General features: G+C 32.7%; 2 protein-coding genes across 2 annotated transcripts; one reads left to right on the forward strand and one right to left on the reverse strand.

Annotated features, from left to right (window-relative positions):
* The first annotated feature begins 3951 nt into the window (after nucleotides 1-3951).
* LOC109814017 (large ribosomal subunit protein eL30) lies at nucleotides 3952-5691 on the forward strand. Its single transcript, XM_020378339.3, has 5 exons — nucleotides 3952-4016; nucleotides 4122-4227; nucleotides 4309-4410; nucleotides 5290-5358; nucleotides 5448-5691. Exons 1-5 carry the CDS (start codon nucleotides 3996-3998, stop codon nucleotides 5486-5488), a joined length of 339 nt encoding a protein of 112 aa, XP_020233928.1. The 5' UTR covers nucleotides 3952-3995; the 3' UTR covers nucleotides 5489-5691.
* A 1981-nt stretch (nucleotides 5692-7672) lies between these two features.
* LOC109814015 (ultraviolet-B receptor UVR8) lies at nucleotides 7673-15123 on the reverse strand. Its single transcript, XM_020378336.3, has 11 exons — nucleotides 14963-15123; nucleotides 14722-14866; nucleotides 14507-14623; nucleotides 13573-13633; nucleotides 12450-12562; nucleotides 11721-11806; nucleotides 10999-11200; nucleotides 10336-10389; nucleotides 9458-9571; nucleotides 8749-8805; nucleotides 7673-8221 (listed from the first exon to the last, which is right to left on the reverse strand). Exons 1-11 carry the CDS (start codon nucleotides 14989-14991, stop codon nucleotides 8024-8026), a joined length of 1176 nt encoding a protein of 391 aa, XP_020233925.2. The 5' UTR covers nucleotides 14992-15123; the 3' UTR covers nucleotides 7673-8023.
* Nucleotides 15124-23518: the final 8395 nt, after the last annotated feature.

Genomic DNA, 23518 nt, shown 5'->3' on the forward strand with positions numbered 1-23518 from the left:
ATCCTTGTGATATGCTACTACTGCTTCTAGTGCTTGAGACATGAGAAATTGGAGAGGCTTGAGCTTCAACATTTTTTGTCTCTGAGTCCTTACCATTCAACAATCTTTGTCCCTCATTGGCAACATTGGAACATGTAGGGAAAATAGGAAATAATAGACTTGTAGGGCCAATAATTATTTCAGCTGGCCTCCTTGTGTTTAGAAACCCATCATGGAAGGGAAATTGATGCTCATTAAACACCACATGTCATGATAAAAATTCTTCATGTTGAGTTTAGGCATTTGTAACCTTTGTGAGAGTCACTAGACCCTAAAAACACACATTTAGTAGTATAAAATTGTAGCTTGTGTTGATTGTATGGTTTTAAACAAAGGTAACAAGCAAACCCAAAGGTTTTCATGGTAGTATAATTATCTGAATTTTTATCAAACAATTATTGGTAAGGTGACTTATTTTTTATAACTTGAATAGGTAGCCTATTAATCAGAAATACAAGTGTGGAAAGGGCTTCCCACCAATAATGTAGTGGCATTTTGGCTTGAGCCAAGAGTGTTAGACTAGATTCAACAATATGTTTATTTTCCAGTTTCTATTAGTACTTTGCTTAAGGATTTGAACTCTTTATCTCTGTCACATTGAAGTTCTTTAATTCTTTTATTGAATTGATTCTCAACAAGGTTCCTAAATTGAATGAAAGCTTGAAACACATCTAGTTTTTGTTTTAAAGGATAAATCTATGTAAAAGTTAAACCACAATTGGGTTGTATTCATTGTCCAAGCTCACGAGTGTTTGAGTGATCAGATCTATTGTTGAAACTGAACTGCCAATAAGTGCTAAGTTATCAACAATTTCTTTCATTTTGGTGAGATACTCGTCCATCTTTAGTCCTCCTTTTCTAGTTCTATGAAACTCAATTTTCAAGAAGGTGATTCTTGACTTGTGTGGGCTCTAGCTAGACTTTGGGCATCTTCCTAAATCTGTTGTGATGTTTCATAGTGAATTAGTTGAGTTGTAACTTCTTTGGTCATGGAATTGATGAGCCGTCCAAGTAGTAGTTGATCTGTTGAAGTCTAATATGCAAAAGCTAGATTGTTCTTCTTGCCAGTCTCATCAATGATGAACTTTTGGGGGCACTTTGTTGTGCCAAATATGTAACCATCAAGATTGTGACCCCTAAGTGATGGTAATACCAATGATTTCCATAATATGTAATTCCCTCTATCCAACTTGACAAAGCAAGGAATGAAAATGATACTTTTAAGGTCGGATGAGGAAGATGAATCAGAGTTTATCATAGGAATCGAATGTGGCTTTGATACCAAGATAAAAATTGAAGATGATCAAGAGTAGATTGATTTTTGATTAATTATAACGAATGAGTATAAGTGTGTGTATATATATATATATACACATATATATACATATATATATATATACACATATATATATATACATATATATATATACATATATATATATACACACACACTACTGTTGTAATGTAAAATTGTTACAATAGAGATTTGTTTCAACAAAAAGTTGTTACAGATTATTATCTAACTAATAGATAATCTTTTTCTATCTAATGAATAAAATCCCTATGAATTTAAATTTAAACTTTGAATCTGTTACTAGTATTTTGGTTATGATTATCTTCTTGAATTGGATTATGCTTATAAAATTTGTGTCACAAGCAAGGAGTCATTGCCAAACTCAATGTAAGCATTACTTTTAGTTTCAAGTGTTGTGAAGTATCAGATTTTTAGCACAATTCATTGTAATATTATCAAAGTCCAATAACTTGGTAGTTTGCTTTCATAACTTATTCACACAAACATGTAAACAAAATTAACATTTAGTATATACAGTGATGAGAAATGCAACATCTAATCTTTGGATTTGAATAATAAACAAACTTGTTGTAGTTGCAATTTCTATGATCTAGTGTGTTCTCAATGCATTGAGATGAGTAATGCATCTCTAAGTTGCTTTCTGTTCATATAGTTGGCATTGACATCACGTGGAATGTTCTATTCTAAGATGTTAGTTGAAGGTATTGAGAAGTACTCACTTCAAAATAACATCACTGAATCCCAAAATCCTAGCAAATATTAATCACTCTAACTAGGTTAAAAAACTTTTTTATTTCAGTTATTTTACTTTTTAATTCTTATATTGTAAAATAAATATTTTTAGTTTTTATACTTATCTTTTTCCAAAAAAAAAAAAATAGTCTTTATAGTTTAAGATAGATTTTTTAGTTCCTATACTTACAATTTTTTTTTTAGTCTTTATCGTTATTTTTTGTTAATGTTGTCTGTTTTATGTTGATGTGGTAAAGGTCTTTAATTTTGTAAAGGTAAATAAAATCTATCTCAACAATGAATGTCGTAGATGAGGGTAAAAAGGTACAAAGTATCAAGAGATTTAATTTAGAGTAACTTTTGTAAAATAAATTTGACATTAGACACATGATTGAATTACTATCTCTGTCACGTTTAGGGTTTATGTCAACACTAGGGATGAGAATAAGACAAGTCAAGCTTTGAATATATAGGCTAAGTTTGTTCTACAAAATTGAAGCTTAAATTTATCCTATTATTTATCATACATTTTTTTATAGGTGTAGCCTGACTTTTTTAGAATCGAACATGACCGATTAACTTATTTAAAAACTTATTTATATTAATAATAACAATTAGATCAATAAACTTAATTTTTAAAAAATTAACAAATTTATTTTTAATATATTTTACTCAATATTATTAAAATTTAAATTAAAAATATATATAGGAGAAAAAGTTAGGCATTTTTTATTGAAGAGACAATTCATGCGTAATCATATATGTTGATCTACACTCACATACAAATCATAAGCTTATAAACCTATGATGAAAAAACAATTGCATAAAAAAGATATTTTAAAATTTGTTTTTCCTTTATAAATTTATTTATTTATTTATATATGTACATTAGTTTTTCTTTATTAAAATTATATTAATAAATTTAATTTTAAAATATATTTTACTCAATATTATTAAAATTCAGATTTAAAATAAAATATAGGAGAAAAAGTGAATCATTTTTTGTTGGATGGACAATGTTTAACCATATAAGTTAAGGAAGATTCACACATAAATCATAAGTTTATAAACATATAATGAAAAAAGAAGAAGATAATTCTATAAAAAAAATATTTTAAATATTGGTCATTTATTTTTACTTTATAAATTTATTTGTTTGCTTATATTTTTAATGATATATAATATATATATATATATATATATTCTTTTTTATTATATTATATAAATAAATAGGCTAATCTATCACATATAACAATTTTTTTTATAAGTTTAAGTCTAGTATTTTTATCTAATTTAATTTTTATTTATCATAATTATTTATAAATTAAATATATTATTTTAAAATAAATTATCAATAAATAAAATAATTTTATATTAAAATATAAATTATTTATCATAAAAATAAAATATAATTTATATATTTTAAAATAATATTTACTTATATATAATTTATTATAAATTTTAATTATATATAATAAATATATTTTTACACATATTAAAATACAATAACTACTCAAAATCATTTATATAGGAATAGTTAATCACTCACATATTTAATATTAATCATTTTTATCGTTTATTTTATTTTTATTTTTAATAATACATGGAGGTACAATGTCTGTTTTTTATGCTAGTATTTAATTAAAAAAATGTTCTTGAAATTAATGTGTGAAGCATAAATTTGAATAATATAATAATAAATTAATAATATGTGGGCCTTGTAGACGTGTTCACTGGGCCTAGACCCGTAGTTGAAGGTTTACCCCATTGTCCACTAGGAAGAAGAGGCCCAGCCCAATTAAATTGAGGGAAGGTGAGTTATATGAAAACCGAAGCAAACTAGGTTTTGGGATACATCATCTTTTTCTTCTCTCTGTTTGTGCCGCTACTTGCATTGCATTGTGTAACAATGGTGGCAGCTAAAAAAACTGTAATCTGATCTCTTCATGACTGCTTCACTTTTGCATACTAATTTGATTTGTTTTCAGCTTTAGGGTTTTCAATGCTAATTCCATTTTAATGTTTCTGATTTCAGAAGAAGACCCATGAGAGCATCAACAACAGGCTCGCTCTTGTCATGAAGAGCGGCAAATACACCCTTGGATACAAGACCGTTCTCAAATCTCTTAGGAGCTCCAAAGGTCTCTTTTTTCTACACTTTACTTAAATGGGGGTTTCGATGTTTGTAAAATGATTCATGAATATGGTTTGATTCTTTGCAGGGAAACTCATTATCATTGCCAACAACTGTCCCCCTTTGAGGAAGTCAGAGATAGAGTATTATGCTATGTTGGCTAAGGTTGGAGTTCATCATTATAATGGGAGTAAGTTCTTTATCCCATGCTTTTCTTCCCTCTCAGGTCCCTTTAATTTGTGTTAAGTGTTTCGGACTTATGCCCTGCAGAACTGTCTTGATCTTTATGCACTGGGATGTGGGCCTCTCAGGTTGATTTGTTCTTGTTGGATTTAACGTGAAATATTGTGTTTACCATCAATTGCTTAGCCTGTTTGTGTCTTAGTTTATCATATTTGATCTATCGTTTTATTCCTTAATGATTCAAGTCAATATTTCGATACATCTAAAGAATTTATTTACTTTTAAATTTATTAGTCACAGAGAAACCAACCGTATGCTTGAGTCAGTCATATGATTGAATGTCCTAAACTAAAATTATACACTGGAATTGGTTTTTATGATATGCATTTATAGTAGATGATGGAAGTATTTAGGAAGTGTTTGATAAAACTAGCTGAAAGGCTAGCGGAAAAGAGACTCTTTGTTTAAAGATAAAATAATAAAATAAGAGAGAGAAATAGTAGAGGTTAAATAATAGTAGGTGGTTTGCAATTGGAAGGTGAAAGTAGTTTGATTTGGCCTTTGGGATAGTTATTGGGGTAAAATAGGGAAAAAAAAATGTGTGCCAGAACCATGGATTGTTTTTTGGTAGCTAAAATAGTATAGATGATGGAAGTATTTAGTGATTGGTATTTTGATAATTACCTGTTGATATTGGTTGGTAGTTTTGATATGTACTTGCTGTTGGTTCCCCTGTATAAATTAATTCACACACAACTGAGTGTAATCTTTTCTATTGATGGTAATTGACGGATGCTATTTTATCTGGTGAAAATTGTCATTTGAACATTTTCACGGTCTTGGTATAGTACTGTCTCCTAACCAAAATACTTACTATTTATTATAGACAATGTGGATTTGGGCACTGCATGCGGCAAATATTACAGAGTGTGCTGCCTCAGCATTATTGATCCTGGTATCTGATTGTCTCCTAGAACTATTTCAACATTGGAAACTGTTTTTATGTTTTATTTTCCTAATACTTTGTTTTTCTGTTGTTTTCAGGTGATTCAGATATCATTAAGACACTGCCCGGGGAACAGTGAAGTAGCGTCGGAAGTTCTTTGCTTAATATTTTTTGTTTTTAGTTGACTCAGACATTTGAAAGAAAATCTGATTGAGTTGTAAACTTTGGAGTAAGGTGGCATGTTTTTTTGTGTACTCTAGCTAAGCATCAAGTAATTTTGACTTTGCAAATTCTTCAAGATGTTTTATTGTGCCAATTTCTATAGAGAATATATTTTTATTATTGATTGTTCTTTATGTTAATGCCTGTCTTTTTATCTAAGTTGCTCTTAATGCAGATATAGAGTTAATGCGGATATACGTAGATAATATAAATACAATGCAGATAGAAATACAGGGTTATTTTTTTGCTTTTTGGAGGTTTCGGGTGGGCCAGCTTGATAAAAAAAATGGACAAGATCAATTGAGTTTCAATTCTTTGCATATTTTGCTCCCACAATTTTGTAAACTTTTTTAGGTTGGATAGTCGTATCAATGAAGTTTCGCAGTTCTTTTCAAAATGTGTATGTATACACACACACTATTATATATATGAATAGTTGTGATTTTCAGCAACACCACCAGTAGTAAGGGAGTATGATGGTCATTCCTTCCTAGATCAGTAAAATCTTAACACCATCGGTAGTAAGGGAGTATCATGGCTAAGGTAATTTCTAGTTCTAGTTGAAATGATTTGGTCTCCAGGACAGTGGTGTTTATAGGACTTGTTTACGTATGTCCTTAGCCCGAAAATTTGAGTTCGAATTTGGCTAGTTTCTAACTTTTGTTATTGACACTCTTACTCTAAGAATTACCTTTTAAATGATGAACTTTTGTTATAATCATCATCTCCGGGAATGATTTTGAATGACCCCTCTGATTTTATTCTAAAGCTGTACTTGTTGTAGAGTATTGTTATAGTTATCTGTCTTTCATCATAATCAAAAGGCAATACCATACTGAACATTTATTTCTTAAGGTTAAACTAGTCATTTGGTTCTTATTTTTCCCCCATTTTAAGTTTTGGTCCTGCTACAAGAAAACTATATTAGCTCCAGGCACTAGACAATTTTTTGTAACGCTTTATCACCAGAAAAATTTTCTAGCGGTTTTAAACAGCTAATGACTCTAATTTACAGCTACATTCACCTTATCAAATTCATTTTAAATCACCCTAAAAAATCATTTTAAGTTTAATATAATTAAGTCAAACATATATAAAGCATTACGCACTAATTATAACAATCAATCACCTTCGATAGTATATTAAATACTTTTTTTTTTGTTATTTGTCACTAATTAAATTCTCTACATGTACACCACATGAAAGTGGATAATGCTAACCAATATGCCAAGTATATAATGTAATTTTCAATTATTTTTTTTACATATCAATTTCTTAATTCATTATTTTGTGACTTTGTGGACATTAATTTATCTTTCATTTGACCACTATTTTTACACATTATTTTTTTATCTAAACTGTCACAATATTACATTGCTTTTTTTAATGATGTCACAGCGTTTGCACTAACAAAATTGCAAATACTTTTTAATTTTCAAATACATGACAACTTTTATATAAATAAATTTACAAACTTTCTCCCCAAACACAGCAAAATTAGTATGAAAAAATTGCCAATTAAAGCATATGTTTAGTTTCGCCTCACTCAACCTTGGATGTACTTCAATTTGAAGCAATTCTTATTTACTTCTATGTTATTTGAGATTTGAACGTGATTTTACAATCAAACGTGCACACTACATGTCAATTCAAACACAATCATCCTCATAACTAATACACGTTATCCTATCTGAGATGTGAAACACTTTCTATTTTATAAATATAAGCTAACAATTGGTCTATTATATATCATCCTTTTTATGCTATCTTTACCTTATACATAACTAGAAAAAGAGGTATAGAAAAACAAATATAAATGTTAACGATACCCTTTTCTGATATATTTTTTTTATTTTCAATTAAAATTTATTGAAAATTTTAAAAAAAAATTGCAAGTCTCACTTCTTTTAACAAGTTTCAAACATGATTTTATAATTTTTTTAATAAATTTTAGTGTTCACTTGTTGATACCATCATCTCTAATTTCAGTGTCAAGATACAAGGAGTAAAACATTTCAAAATCTCCATCAATGAACCAAAAACAAACCACACAAATAACAATAAAGGGGTATTCTAAAAAAAACTTGAATATCCAATAAAATTCTATAAAAACCAAATATAAAAATCTATGATTCCAAAAAAAAAATGTAATCATTCCCTAAAATAGTTATATTTAATCAAATAAAATTAAATCATCTTCAAAAACAATAGCCACGATATAATTATCAAAAATCATGATTTCTAGATAAAATTCACCTAACCAAACATCTCCTAAATAAATACGGAAATTAAGACCATTCAAAACCAACTCCCATGACTATATTGATGAACGTGTGTGCTATATATGATTTGAGTTCCAACAGAAATTGTAGCACCTCAACTGAGTTCCAAATGAGTCATTAGGCTCATCTACTTTCCAGTTTGCGTTTTATTTATGATTCATGAGTCAATCTTAAGATTCATTTGGTTTCCATTCTACTATTGCCAACGTATGGCGGCCACCACAAGCAACAAGTTTAGCTATCCAATGTCCCTCAGCTTCACTGTCACTGAGATTCTGTGGAGGAGGGATGTTTATAGGTACCTCCATTGGCTGACCAGTGGTCACTTTCCTTCCATATCCAAGACGACCATGGTCACCTCTACCAAACTGCAATCAGTTAAGCGCATAAATATTATAATTAAATCACTTAAATATATTTCTGTTCTTAGTCCTCAAAAATTGTCAAATGTATGGGTTACAACGTAAAGTTCAAAAGTTGAATTTTCATGTTATTGTAAAAATTGTTGAACCATCAATCAATTAGAAATTATCTCAGGTATGAATTTTAAAGTAATTATCATAAAATATCAACAAACTTACCATATATTATATAATTTGTGATTGAATAACAGAGTAGAAAACCTTTACACAATCATTGCATTATAATTAAATTCAAAATTAAAATAGGGAATAATACTAAAAATACATTATATTATCCGTATTCAAAGCATATTTAAGTCCAATGAGACTGTTTGAGAAAACGCTTATGATTACTTCAGAGAAAGGCCAGTATAACATTAGCTAATGAATGCTGATAAGCGATAATAATCAATATATTAAATTTGTTAATCAAGGATTCTATCATTTAACCAAATCACAGAAAAGGCAATTAAGATGGTATAGAAAATACTTACAGAAAACATGCGTCCATCCCGGGTTAAAGCAACTGAATGAGTACCTCCACATGACACCTGACCCCAAACCAATTATCTTCATCTCAGAATTTTTTTTTATAACTCTAAATAACAATTATTTTCAAAAATTCCTTTGTTTTTCCATTCCCCCCTCCCCTACTCAAATAGAAGATGTCATGATTGGCAAGACACATGAAGCACACAATATGGATGTCAAAATATAATCAAATGTGACCAGCAGAATTCACAAATTCAAATTAAAATAGACAGAAATGTGCCAAATTATATTCTCCACAAGGGTTTGGATATTTTGGTTCTCCATTTTTGGAGCATCAATCATGTCAAAGTGAGATAAAATTTAGACAGTTCTCAAGCTTAAAAAATTGATGCTTAAAGGTTATATTAAATTCCTCATGGACTTATAGTAATGACTTATGATTACCATGAAGGACATATAATTAGCAACACTCTGCAACAGTCCAGCTTCAGAATAAAAACAGATAGGTCATTAATAAGTTGTTGTAAATGAGATACTTATGGGTAATAAGATGGTTATAACAAAAGTTCATTATTAAGAAGGCCATTCATGGAGGCCAAATCATTTCATCTAGATAAGAGCTAGAAAGTGATCATTGTTGTTACCTAGCCATGACACTGAAGCTCCATATATTAGTTAACCTGATCGGGGGAAGATAGCAAAAAAGAGTACCTGAAAAATATCTTCACCAGCTAAAAGCTGAACCTTCTGCGGTACCATTTTACTACTCTTGTCACTATCACCGAATCCAAGCCTGCCATGTTCACCCCTACCCCAGCCATAAACCTGAAATAAATTTCAGAACAAAGATATTATAGCCTAATCACTGGAAAAACGTTAATAGAAACCAAAATCCATTCAGATGAAAATAAAGTAGTAGTATTGAGTATCAACAAAACCAAAACCCACACAGAAGAAAATAAAGTAGCAGTATTAAGTGTCAATGAAGAAACAGAAAACAATTACAGAAAAGTATAACCCTACTCCTTTACTACCAAGGTATACACTATGAAATCAAATAAGTGTCTAAGCATATTGCTTACCTCCATTCACTGCTTACAACCTTGTCTCCTTCAGATTATACTAATAGTTACTTAAATTTGCAAACTAAAAATCACAACCATATGTATACGCACTCACATCTATAATATCTTCCACTTTTTATTTATATTAGCTTTTTCTAGTCCAATTGATTGACGATTTTCCGGTAAGATGCTACATGCTTAGCTACTACAGAAAGCATAGGTGCACTTTAATTAACTCTAGCAATAGGAGATCAAAGATATTATTGTTTTTTGTTGGCTTTATGACTATGCTGAAACTCATACGCATAGATAATCAAATTGCAATTTTGTTGGAAAAAAAAACTAAAAGAGGATCTGTTTCCAAAACCAATGAGGCATGTATTGTTTTCTACTATAATAAGTATTTTGAGAAGAAGCAAGTAAATAAAAAATTTAAACATATGGAGTTAAACGGAATCAAATATTCTACAAGGGTTTCTTGAAATTAAAATTTAATCCCAATAGATTCCAGGAAAAAAGGGGTACCTCTCCTTCATCTGTCAATGCAGTAGAATGCCATCCACCAGCAGCAATATCCACCTAGAGTTCCAAACAGATTAATAAAAGAACTTAGGAGATCAAGATACTCAATGATCACCCAAAAAATAAAATAAAATAATAATAACCCCAGTAAACCCTCTGTGAAACAGAAAAGATGCCACTGAAAAAATGAGCTATAGCACAGTGTGCAGCATATTTTAGAAATAACCAATTAACCTGAGTATGAGCAAACAACACTCCCATTACAGATCCTACATGGACCCACACCATCAGATACCCTGTCCCAATCTTGATCTTTCCTAATTCTTAACCGTGTTCTGATAAGTGGCAGTCATATTTGTCATTTTCTCTACACATTATATTTATTCCTATTTTACTAAGTTTCATATGACCTTGAGCAATTATTAGTAATTACTACTCCATGGTAAACTATACTGAATGTATTCTTAAATACCTACATCCTTGTTTGTATGTGCTAGTGGGTAGACATAGCATTCGTATGCATACAAACACCTCATCCAAATGACAAAATATGCTTTGTTCAGGCAGAAATATGCATCAGTTTGTACATATGACAAAATACATCATCTAGTCTGCTGACACAGCAGAGGAAATTAACAAGATGATTTCAAAGAACGAGATACAAACCAGAGTAAGATCAGAAAGTCCTTGAACAGGAATAGGCTGTGATCTTGGTTGAGTATCTCCAGTTCCAAGTTGCCCATATTCATTATTACCCCATGCCCATAAAGTTCCATCCTCTTGAAGAGCCAAATTATGAAATGCCCCAACAGCAATGAGCCTCACATTTTCAAGACCTTGAACCCGAACAGGGACTGAAATCTGTTTTCTATAAGAGAAAGCAAAAAAAAAAAAAAAACAAATTAGAAGTTTCAAAGTAGAAACTATTTAGTTACCTAAAATGCAGCAAAACATCTTAATATGTAAACTAAGTTCCTATGACATGGTATTATAAAGAAGACAATGAAGATAAAAATACCAGATCAAACATAACTATTTTTTTTTTGGTAGAAGCAAAGAGGCCAAATTTTTGTGTCAAAGTGCAATGTATGATACAATTTGGAGAATTTGGTTGGAGCAAAACTCTAGTATCTTTAAGGAGGCTTCTTCGGCACGTCACTTGATTTAGGAAAGATTAGGTGCTTTTGCCATCTATTTGCTGTGATGCACATGACCCTTGTTTTTACTAAGGGATACATTTAGTGATTGGAAAGCTTTATCACATTGATTTTCACTTTTTCTTTGGTTAATTTTCATTTTGTTCTTTGTATAGGAGGATTCTTTAATTCTTTGCAATTCATTCTCTTCATCTCAATAAATTTATTCTTTTATCTCAGAATGACAATTACATGTCACCAGGAGGCCATGGCTGACCCCATGTCCAAACATGCCCTTCACGTGTAAGTACCACTGAGTGAGTTCCTCCTGCAGCAACCTGCACCACAAGAAATTAGAAAAATATCAAACAAAGCCAAAGCCACACCATCAAAACCCTAATACTAATGAGTTCTGAGTTGACAAAAAAGAATCAAATTCAATTTACTGAACAAGGCTACAGAGGCTAAGGTTATAAATCACATACCATATAGATGCATCACGTACATAAGAAACTACAGAGAACAACCAAGACCTCATTGAGCTATAAAATGATTTTTATTCTATCATCAGCAAGAAGTCAAGTAATAGACTACCCATGCTAGTAGAGCAATCTCATAACATTTTAACCTTCAGAATTACTCAACTTAAACATTTAAAACAACAATTAAGAATAGGTCAACTTAAAAATTATTGATTTAAGGTGTATTTCTGATTGGAGCTTTAACCCATTTACATGTGAAAGACAAATCTTGAGGGAGACCATTTACATCTATCTCCTTTTTGATGGTTTCACTTATGGTTCAACAGAAGCAAGATCCCCAATAATTAAAGGTAGATGAAGACTTGAATAGGAATTATAGTAACATAAAAAATTAATGATTCGAATAAACAAACATTTAACGTTAATGATTCGCTCAGAAACAAAACAAAGACAAATCTTATTGTCCCATCATTGTATTGCATTGGAATACATAAATTACCTGGCGAACAACAAGCTTTGGGGCACAGCGCTGAGGGATCACTATATCTCTCCTTAAAAGTCTACCAGTGTCATCCTTGGGTTCTTCACCACACTGCCCATATTCATTCCCACCTGAAATCAATTATGTTTTCTTTTAGAAGTTTGATAATATATATATTAACACTCTTTCAGATTTTGGAGACATATTTCACCCAGTCTTCAAATTTTTATCTTCGCATAGATCAATTGTTATCAAGTACTCGTGTAGGTTTGCAGTTCGTCACATTTTACATTATCATTACAAGACATCCTTTAAAGAGAACCCAGTACACGGTAACTATATCATGACACAGTTATTGAGAGAATTCTGTAACTTAAAATGTTATAAAATACAGTCCATGGCCTTGATTTTGGCGGCAACTTTTCAAAGTCTTCACAGCCACAATTGTGGCTGCATTGACAACATTTGTCTATAATCTCCTACAATGTCAAAGATTGTGACAAAATCACAACTGTGGCTGCAATTTAAAACCTTGATTATGACTGACACTTTCCTTGTTCTTCAATTTATGTATGCAATGCCAAAGATTTTGCCCAAAAAGTCATTCAACTAAAAGCATACAAAACAGTATAGTGGACGAAAAGGAATGAAAGGAGGTCATATGGCAATCAAAGTGAAAAATGAGAAAACAACTTCGCCATTTTGGACTATGCTAATTCTAATAATAAGAAGAAAAAAATTGTGATAAGATTAAGAATTTGTTTGGATAAACTTCTCTAGAAACACTTCTAAGAGAAAAAAGCAGAAAAGGAAATTGAGATAAACTTCTTCATAAGTTAAAAATAAGATTTTGGGAAAACTAATAGGAAAGTTTTCAACTTATGGAGAAGTTTATCTCAATTTTGCTTCCTATTTTTTTCTCCTAGAAGTATGTTTGGAGAAAAGAAAATTGAGATAAACTTCTTCATAAGTTAAAAATAAGATTTTGGAAAAACTAATAAGAAAGTTTTCAACTTATGGAGAAGTTTATCTCAATTTTGCTTCCTATTTTTTTCTGTTAGAAGTATGTTTGGAGAAGTTTATTCAAACAGACCCTAAGAAAAGAAAAAAGGATGATGGCGTGGAGTGAAGTGAATAATACCCCAGGCATAAGCTCTGCCTTGATCATCAACAGCCAAACAGTGCCACCCCCCAATAGCCGCCTAACACAACCACAAGTGAATCATCAATACTCACATAATATGCATAACATCAAACATAACACAGGCATAATAATGATGAATTGAAATGAAATAGAATCAACACTTATATAATGTCTTAAGAAACTAGGTTATTGCCTGATTCAATAGTGGGTAGCCAGATAAATCTAACAATAGGCATGGCAACGGGGCGGGGCGGGGGCGGGTTTTACGTTCCCCGCCCCCGCACCCGCCCCCGATACCCGCCGGGGGTAAAATCTAGGTCCCCATCCTCGCCCCCGGAGGGGTTCGGGTTTCCCCGCCCCGTCCCCGCCCCGCTCCTATTTTTTTTCTTTTTTTTTTTTCTTCTTTTTTTCTTTTAAATAAATATGAATAATTTTAAAAAAATAAAAGAAAAGAAAAATAATATAAATTTTTACATATAAATATTTTTAATTTTAGTTTTTATATATATATAAATAATTTTTTAATTATATTATTAAGCGGGGCGGGGGCGGGGGCGGGTATGGGTGCGGGGGCGGGGTGGGTATTAACATCCCTGTCCCCGCCCCCGCCCCCGATTTTATCAATCGGGGAAAACCCGAACCCGAACCCGATAAACACGGTTTTCCCCGTCCAAATCGGGGCGGGTTCAGGCGAGTACCCACGGGGACGGGTTAGATTGCCATGCCTATCTAACAACACTCACTAGATTAATTCCTATACCACCTTAAGAAAGTGGGTTGTGGCCAAACTTATCGTTACAAAACCGGTTGTAAAACAAATATATTATATTTGGCCTTTTAGTGGTCGTATAGGATCTCCAACAATAAGCATAACAACAAACATAAAGAGGGGGTATAATGATGATGAATTGAAGGGAAATAGAACGAATACCTGAAGAATTTTAACACCGGAAAGAGCCTTGAGCTGGCCGGGAATGTTCTCAGTCTTGGTCTCAGTCTCAGACAAGTAGCCAAGCGTGCCCCGTTGGTTCCACCCCCAAGTGAACAGCTACAACACCACACACAAAAAAAAAAAAAAAGAGATTTTGAGGAATACCCACGATTGTTATTACGAAGGAATTGAAGAAGAGAGTTTGAGGAAGGTACTTTGCCGTCGTCAGCGATGGCGAGGGAGTTTCTGCTGCCGGCGACGACGGAGCGGAGACGGTGGGGCTGGAGGGCTTTGACGACGGAGACCCATTCCTTCTCTTCGTTGTTGCCGATTCCTAGTTGACCGTCTTCGCCGGAACCCCTGAAGAAAGTGAATCATCGCACACAGAGTGTTATGAGTGAGAGCGTGTGAATGCAGAAAAAGAGAAAGATAGAGAGAGAGAGAGAGAGAACAAACCATGCAATGATGTGGGAATGGGAATCCATCAAGGTTTGAGAGTGAGCTGAGAGAGTGAGTGAGTGAGTGCAGAAGAAAACAAGAGGATTGCGTGGGATTCACGAGTGAGTGCTTCTTACCATTTTTTGAATCCAAAACGCAACTAAACTAAACCCACTACTGCGACTTAAATATGTTGTTATCAAGTAGATGCACTGCAACTATCGTTGTATCCAGATTTAGTTACTGTAAAATCTGTTAGTATTTTCTTTACTAAATTTGGACTTCCACGTTAATTTTTTCTAATTAAAAAATTATCAAACGAATCTGAATCTTTATACTGTTAAATGAGTTATTATATTTAATTTGATAAAAAAAATACTAAATCTAATTAGTTACTATCATTTAATCTTTTAATATATATTAATATTTTAAAATATATAATTTACAAATTAAATATTTATTAAATATCTAAAATTTAAAATAAATTATTTATATAAATTATTCTTTATATATTAAATACAAACATCTATCTTACATAAGAGTGTTTTTAGAAGTTTTTCTTTAACGAGAGAGTTGCAGAATTTTTTTTTTTTACTTGTTTGTCTAATTCGATTTTTATTTATCATAATTATTTATAAATTAAATATTATTATTTTAAAACAAATTATCAATAAATAAAATATATTTTTTGTATAATACAAATTATTTATCATAAATCTAAAATATAATTTATATATCAATAGACCAATTTTTATATATCTTTCTATGTATTCTTTGTGGTTTATTTAACTTTTATTAATATCATATTATGATATATTAGCTTTAATTTGTTCTAGTGACTTATTTTGATTTTAGTTGTAAATTTTAGTTAATTTCTGTAATTTTTTCGTATTTTAACATTATTTCTTGTACAAGCTATAACACTTTAAAATTTTAATGCTTGATATTTATTTAATTTATAATTATTATGTTACAAAAGGTATAAATATATATATAATAAATAAAAATTCTTGTTTATTTGGTACATGAAATTATTTATTCTATTTACACGTGATTTTTTTTTTCATATCTATGAATTTCATTATTTTAAGTTATGAATTCTTGTCTTAGGAAATGAATTTAAATACTTTATTATGTGAAAGATTAATTTTAGTTTGAAAGAATGTTTTCAATAAAATTCCAAAATTTAGTTTCCACCACATTTTTTTTAACAATTAATTTAGTACAAGTACTTTATGTTTATTTTGACTACAAATTAAGCATCAATTTTACTCTTCTTCCTTCCTTTATTTATTTATTTATTATGATCATATAGATTCAAGAAGGAAAAGATAGAAAGAAAAGAAAGAATGAATGATAATAATACTATTCATTGATTTGACTCAAACCTATCCAATACTTATTTTATTCCTTTTGATCCAAAATCAAACCTCTTATTTCTCACTTTTCTCTCTTTCTCACGAAGCTTGGAGAAGGGTAGAAGGAGAAAGAAAACTTTTCCATTTCTTTCAAGTTTTTTTACAACTAAGACAAGTTCTCAAGCTTTTGGAGCTTCCTACTTCATCTTCTTTTAGTTCTTCTCTTCTATTTCTCTTTTGTCTTACCTTAATCTTGTTCTCGTTAGGAGAAAGTTCTAAAAATCTTGTTCTTTTGTCATCTTATCTTGTGTGAAGCTTCTTTGAGGTAAAGGGAGTTGATCTCAACCTTTAAACTCTTATTTGCTGTAGTTTCTTTTGATTTTGAAAAGTTTTTAAGAAAAATTCGTCACTCCCCTATTATGGTATGCATTTATATAGTTGTATATTGGGATGAGAAATTTTTTATACTCTTTATACTAATACTCAGTAATGTAGTTATACCTACACCTCATAAAATTTGTTTGGGGTTGCATCTTTCATCTCTTTTGAAAAATAATCATGGATGTACATATTATAGCTGATGGAGATATGACTTATTAACCATCTTTGTACACTAAGTTCAATTTCATCATATAGGTTCAATTTATCTTTATAATTTTGAAGGTGTAATTGGAATATTTTTATTATTTTATTTTATATTTATTTTATTTAACTTAACTTTATGATTTAATTTAAAATGATTCTAATACGAAAACATCTCCTTAAATGTATGCATTTCTTTGGAAAAAAGAATATTTGTATGATTTATTTTCTTTAGTCAATGATTTTAAAGTAAAGGGAATTATATTTTAATAGTATATTTTGGGCGTTACATTTAGTGGTATCAAAGCAGTTCATCTTAATAAGACTGGGGTATGGACTTGTCCATTATTCGTGTTGTGTGTTGTTATATTTTTGTGTAAATAGGAATACAAGAGGATTGTTTGTTTTTATGACCTTTCTTACTATTCTGAGTAGGGATTTGTGTGACTTGATTTTTTTTTATGAAATGTATGTTTGGTTGTGATTAGTAAGAATAGTTATGTGCTTAAGTTGTGATTCATTATGAGACTAATGTAATAGTTTCAAGAATCATGGCTGGAAGACCAGGAAATACAACTGCTGAACTATTAGCTTGGATGACTCAAGTGCTTGAGAGTTTAGTCCAAGACCGAGATGTTGAACCTTTAGAGTACAGAGGACTATATGCTTTTACAAGGCATAACCTACCAAGGTTCGAGGGCAATTTTGACCTTGAGGGAGCACAAAGATGGATTTTGAAGATAAAGAGAATTTTTAATGCTTTGGGATGTCGTGAAGAACATAAAGTCATCTATGCCACTTACATACTGAGTGGGGAAGCTGAAGATTGGTGGATGTTTTCCAATTAAACTTTACCATGAGACGAAGGTGTGATTGCATGGGAGGTATTCAAGGAGAGTTTCTTAGGAAACTATTTTTCAAGAGACTTGAGGAAGCAGAAGGCAAGGGAATTCTTAGATCTTAAGCAAGGAAACATGACTATTAGGAGTACACCTCCAAATTCCATGAGTTGATGAAGTACTAACCGTATTATCAAAATGGCGATAATGGAGGGGATTTGTGTGCTCAATTTGAAAATGGTCTACGAGCTAATATTCGTACTATAGTTAGTGTCTTTCAGCTTATTGATCTTTCAACGCTAGTAAGTAAGTGTCAGATCTATGAAGCAAGCTTAAAAGGGAAGCATATTGATACGAAATATAGAGGGCCACAAAGACATGACAAAAGGTAAGAGGGACATAATAAGAAGTCGTATCATCGCCCAAATTATACTCAAAGCATAGGAGCAGTTAATCGTATCAACAATAACAACTTTAAAGTTTTGATTAAGTGTTTTAAATGCGGAGATTCACACTTGGTGAAAGACTCTGCATAAACCCCTAAGCCTTGTACTTACTGTGGCAAAATGGGACATGTAGCAAAAAATTGTTGGTTTGCACCACTAAAGACTGGTAGCAATCAAGGAGGAGCTAAGCCTGAACCTAGGATCAATAATGGGGCAAAGCCAAAAATTTTAGGGAAAGTGTTTGCGATGAGTGGTTTAGAGGTAGTGGGGTCAAATGATCTTATCCGAGGTAAATTCATCATAAATAATAGAGTTGTTGATGTCTTGTATGATTTTGGGGCTACCCATTCTTTCATATCCCTTGATTGTGTGAGAGGTCTTGAATTGCTTATATCTTCTCTACCATATGAAATCATAGTGTCCACTCCCTCTAACAAGCCAATTATCACTTCTAATGTATGCTTGAATTGTTCTGTAATGGTTCACGGAAGGATGTTTCCAATAGATTTAATTTGTCTGCCACTTTCTAACCTTGATGTAGTGTTGGGAATGGATTGGTTATCGTCCAATCATGTCTTTCTTGACTGTAATGCAAAAACCTTAATTTTCGGTGATAGTGCACAAGATAATTCTAGACTTTTCGAGTGTGAGTGACTTAGTGAAGGTAGATAATGCTAGAGCTTTCATGATATTGTTTTCTTCCATTGTTGAAGAATCTTGTAGTGTTGAAAGTATACCAATTCTAAATGAATTCCTTGAAGTATTTATGGAGGATGTGATAGAGCTACCACCTGAAAGAGAAATTGAATTCAGGGTAGACCTATTGCTTGGGTCTAATCTAGTGTCGATTGTCGATTGCATTGTATTGTATGTCATCGGTGGAATTAACTAAAGTGAAGAGACAAGTAGAGGAATTGTTGCTAAAAAAATTTGCGAGACCTAATGTGTTGCCATGGGGAGAACTTGTGCTTCTACTAAGAAAGAAAGACGACAATATATGGATGTGTGTAAATTATCGACTACTTAATAAAGTGACCATTAAGAACAAGTACTCATTGCCAAGAATTGATGATCTCTTAGATTAGTTGATGGGCGCATCAGTTTTCTCGAAGATTGATTTGCGATCAGGATATCACCAAATTTGTGTAAAGAAGAAAGATATTCCGAAGACCGCTTTTAGGACGTGCTATGGTCACTATGAGTATGTAGTTATGCCTTTTGGTGTGACTAATGCTCCAGCAGTATTCATGGATTACATGAATAGGAATTTTCACCAGTACTTAGATAAATTTGTCATGGTGTTTATCAATGATATTCTCATTTATTCTAAGAGTCTGGAAGAGCACGTAGAGCATTTGAAGATAGTATTACAGATTTTAAAGGAAAGGCAACTTTATGCCTAATTCTCAAAGTGTGAGTTTTGGCTTTGGAAAGTGCAATTTTTGGGGTATGTAGTATCAAGTGAAGGGATCATGGTTGACCCAACAAAGGTTGAATCAATGATGCATTGAACAAGACCTTCAACACCTACAGAAATTAGAAGTTTATTGGGATTAGCAAGATACTATAGAAAATTTATTGAGGGATTTTCATGGATAGCATTGCCACTAAATAAGTTGACTCGGAAAGGACAAGAGTTTGTTCGGAGTGATGCATGTGAGGTGAGCTTTCAAGAATTGAAGAGGCGGTTGACATCTGCACCAATTTTGATTTTTCTCAACCCGGAAAAGAGATTTGAAGTTTATTGTGATGCATCAGGGCAAGAATTACGATGTGTTTTAATGCAAAAGTGAAAGTTAGTTGCTTATGCTTTTAGGAAATTGAGACCACATGAAGTAAATTACCTAACGCACAACTTAGAGTTAGCTGTAGTAGTGTTCACATTAAAAATCTGGAGACCCTATCTTTATGGTGCAAGATTCAAAGTGTTTAGTGACCACAAGAGCTTTAAGTATCTGTTCGATTAAAAGGAGTTAAATATGCGACAAAGGAGGTGGATGGAGTTCCTAAAAGACTATGATTTTGAATTATCATATCACCTTGGAAAAGCAAATGTTGTCATTGATGCTTTGAGTAGAAAATTTTTGCATATTTCGGCCATGATGGTGAAGGAATGGCAATTAGTGGAGGAGTTTAGAGACTTGAACTTAGATGTGGAAGTGTGGCCTAAAAGTTTGTATTTAGGAACTTTGAAGATTAGTAATGATTTCGTCATGCAAGTTAGGGAAGTGCAACAAAAAGACCAGATTTTGCAAGACATGATGCGATAAAAGGAAGAGGGTAAGAACATGGAATTTTATCATGATGCAAACAAACTCATCAAAATCAAGGATAGAGTGTGCATTCCACAAGTGAACGAATTAAAACAAACGATATTGGAGGAAGTGCATAAGAGTAAATTGAGTTTTCATCCAGGATCCACATAGATGTACCAAGATCTTCGGAGGAATTTTTTGTGGCACAGGATGAAGAAAGATGTAGCTAAATTTGTGGCGAAGTGTTTAACTTGTTCTGAGTCAAAATCATAACATCAACGTACACCTGGAGAGTTGTAACCATTCGAAATTCCTGAGTGGAAATGGGACAATATTTCTATGGATTTCGTTTCAAGGTTACCAATGACTAAACACTATTTTGATGCTATTTGGGTGATTGTGTATTGATTGACAAAGACTACACATTTTCTTTTGATTAATATGAGGTATAAACTAGAAAAGCTTGTAGAGTTGTATATCAAGGAAATTGTAAGACTACATGGAGTTCCTATGAGTATTGTATCTGATCGAGACCCACGGTTCACTTCAAAGTTTTGGGAGAGCTTACGGAAATCATTGGGAACTAGATTGAAGCTTAGTTAGGCATATCATCCACAAACTGATGATGGGCAGACAAAGTGAACAATCCAATCCTTAGAAGATTTATTGCAAGCCTATGTGATGGAGCAACAAAGTGCATGGGATGAATGTCTACCTTTGGTGGAATTTACATATAATAATAGTTTTTATGCGAGCATTGGGATGACACCTCATGAAGTGCTTTATGGTAGGAAATGTAAAACACCGTTATGTTGGTATGAGACGGGAGAGGCATCTTTATTGGCTCTAGATGTGTTGCAAAGACATAATGAACAAGTTAAGATGATCAAAGAGAAAATTAGAGCATTGCAAGATCGACAAAAGAGTTATTACGATTGGCGAAGAAAATTGCTAGAATTTCAAGTCAGAGATCATGTGCTTCTAAAGGTTTCTCCTATTAGTGGAGTGGGTCGAGCTCTAAAGTCTAGAAAGTTGTTGCCAAATTTTGTTGGACCTTTTGAAGTCTTGAAAAGAATTGGTCTAGTTGCCTACCAAATTGCCTTGCCACCCAATCTATCTAAATTGCATTCAATTTTTCATGTATCACAACTTAGGCAATATATCCCTAATCCTTCTCATGTGATCGAACTTGATCCTATATGTAGACCCCTAAAATTGTCCGGGTCGGAAATAAGACTCGAAGACTCTCAAAGATCGAAGGAAAGTCAGCCAGAAGGACTCCTAGAAGACCATAGGATGACTATCTGTAGGTTTAGAGGTCTTAGAGTAGCTAAAAATAAGGAAGTGGGAAGATTGGAGCTCAATACGGCCTCCTTGGAGTTCAGTACGGCCGTACTGCACATTTTGAACTACAATACGGCCGTACTGAAACCAATACGGCCGTATTGAAGTTTTTGAACTTCAATACGGCCGTACTGAATTCAATACGGCCGTACTGTAGTTCAAATCTTCAGTACGGGCCGTATTGATGTCAGAGGCCGTACTGCGCCTCACCCCTATAAATAAGACGCCATTTGGACGTCATTCCACACTTTTTCACACTTCTTGGACTCTCTTCTTGAGTATTCTGGGGTTTTTGAGCAGTGTTCTGCCCTAGAATTCTCTCCGAGAGCCGATCCGACGAAGTTCTTGAGTTCTGAGCATTTAGCTTGAGAATTCGAACTAGTCGAAGGGAAATCTTTTTGATTTCCATAGTAAAGATTAATTTTTAGGGAAGGAGCGAGCGAGCGTGTAGTGGGAGGGAGCGCCAAAAAGCCTCCTAACATTTGAATATATAAAAGCACGCTTCAAAGGTTTCTTCTTCAAAATCCTTCCTTTTACTGCTTTCTGATTGTTGCATCGCATGTTTAATTTATTCATCATGTAGATATCTTATTCATAGCCGTTTATAATAAATAGGGGTAATTTAGTAATTTTACACTGTTATTTAGGAAATAATCCGTCATAGGGAACCCGAAAGGGGCGTTGTGGGGTGCTAACACCTTCCTCGCACGTAACCGACTCCCTTACCCAACTCTGGTTGTAATGGCCAAGGTTGATTTGCGAAAATCAATTGCCTTATCCCTTTTTCCAATGTTTTGAGTAAAACATTGGTGGCGACTCCAAGAACCCTACCTTTTGCGAAAACCACTAATCCATGGAGGGTCCCGCTTGGGATTAACATGGATTGGTGAATCATTTAATAAAATTGTTAGTTCGATAAGGTCTCAGTTTGAGAATAAGTCGTTCTAACAATCCACCATTTTTCCAAACATTAAAAAGAGTCTGACCATCGTCGCGAATGCCAAGGTCCGTTTCGGCAGGTGGCGACAGATGGCGACTCCACTGGGGAAGCCTCGAGAGTCAGTCCCATTTAGTGATGGATTATTTCTAAAATGATAGTCTAAAATTACTTCATTACCCCTCACTTGTATGATAACATGTTTATCTATTTGGCTTTAATAACTGTTGAATGTTTAAATTTTTGCAATTGTTTGAAATAAAAACTGCACACAAACCTTTGCACACAACAGTTCCCTCTATACCCGGGGGCATGAGTGGAAAGCCATAGGGAGTGGATGTTAGTACGGCCGGTTGTCGAATGGGTCTATAGGTGCCCGTAGACCGTTGTCGGAAAACATCACTCAAGGTGATAACCATGAACTCAAGTCCGACAGTGCGTTGGAACTTTCCATCGACTTACGACGAGAGGAATTGGGTCCCTATAATGAGGGCACCTTGGGGGCCTCAGACCGGTGAGAACAGTTAGAACCACCTTGAATATGCACTTTTCTGCAGGATACCCCTACCTCGTGATTCGCTCGTGACTGTTCGTGGATGAGTGAATTGTTTGTGCATTGTTTATGTGACATTGTTTGAGCATACATTGCATTCTTTAAACATACAACATTCCTTTTTAAAATAAGAATAAATAGGAATAAGAATCTTCCGTTACATGGTGTTAACATCTACCTTCATCACATTCATATAGGTAGTTTCCATTTTCACCCAAAAAATAAAAAAAATAAAAAAAATACAAAACAAAATACCCAAA

This window comes from Cajanus cajan, chromosome 2, assembly GCF_000230855.2.
Source record: "Cajanus cajan strain Asha chromosome 2, NIPB_CcT2T_4, whole genome shotgun sequence".
NCBI lineage: Eukaryota > Viridiplantae > Streptophyta > Magnoliopsida > Fabales > Fabaceae > Cajanus > Cajanus cajan.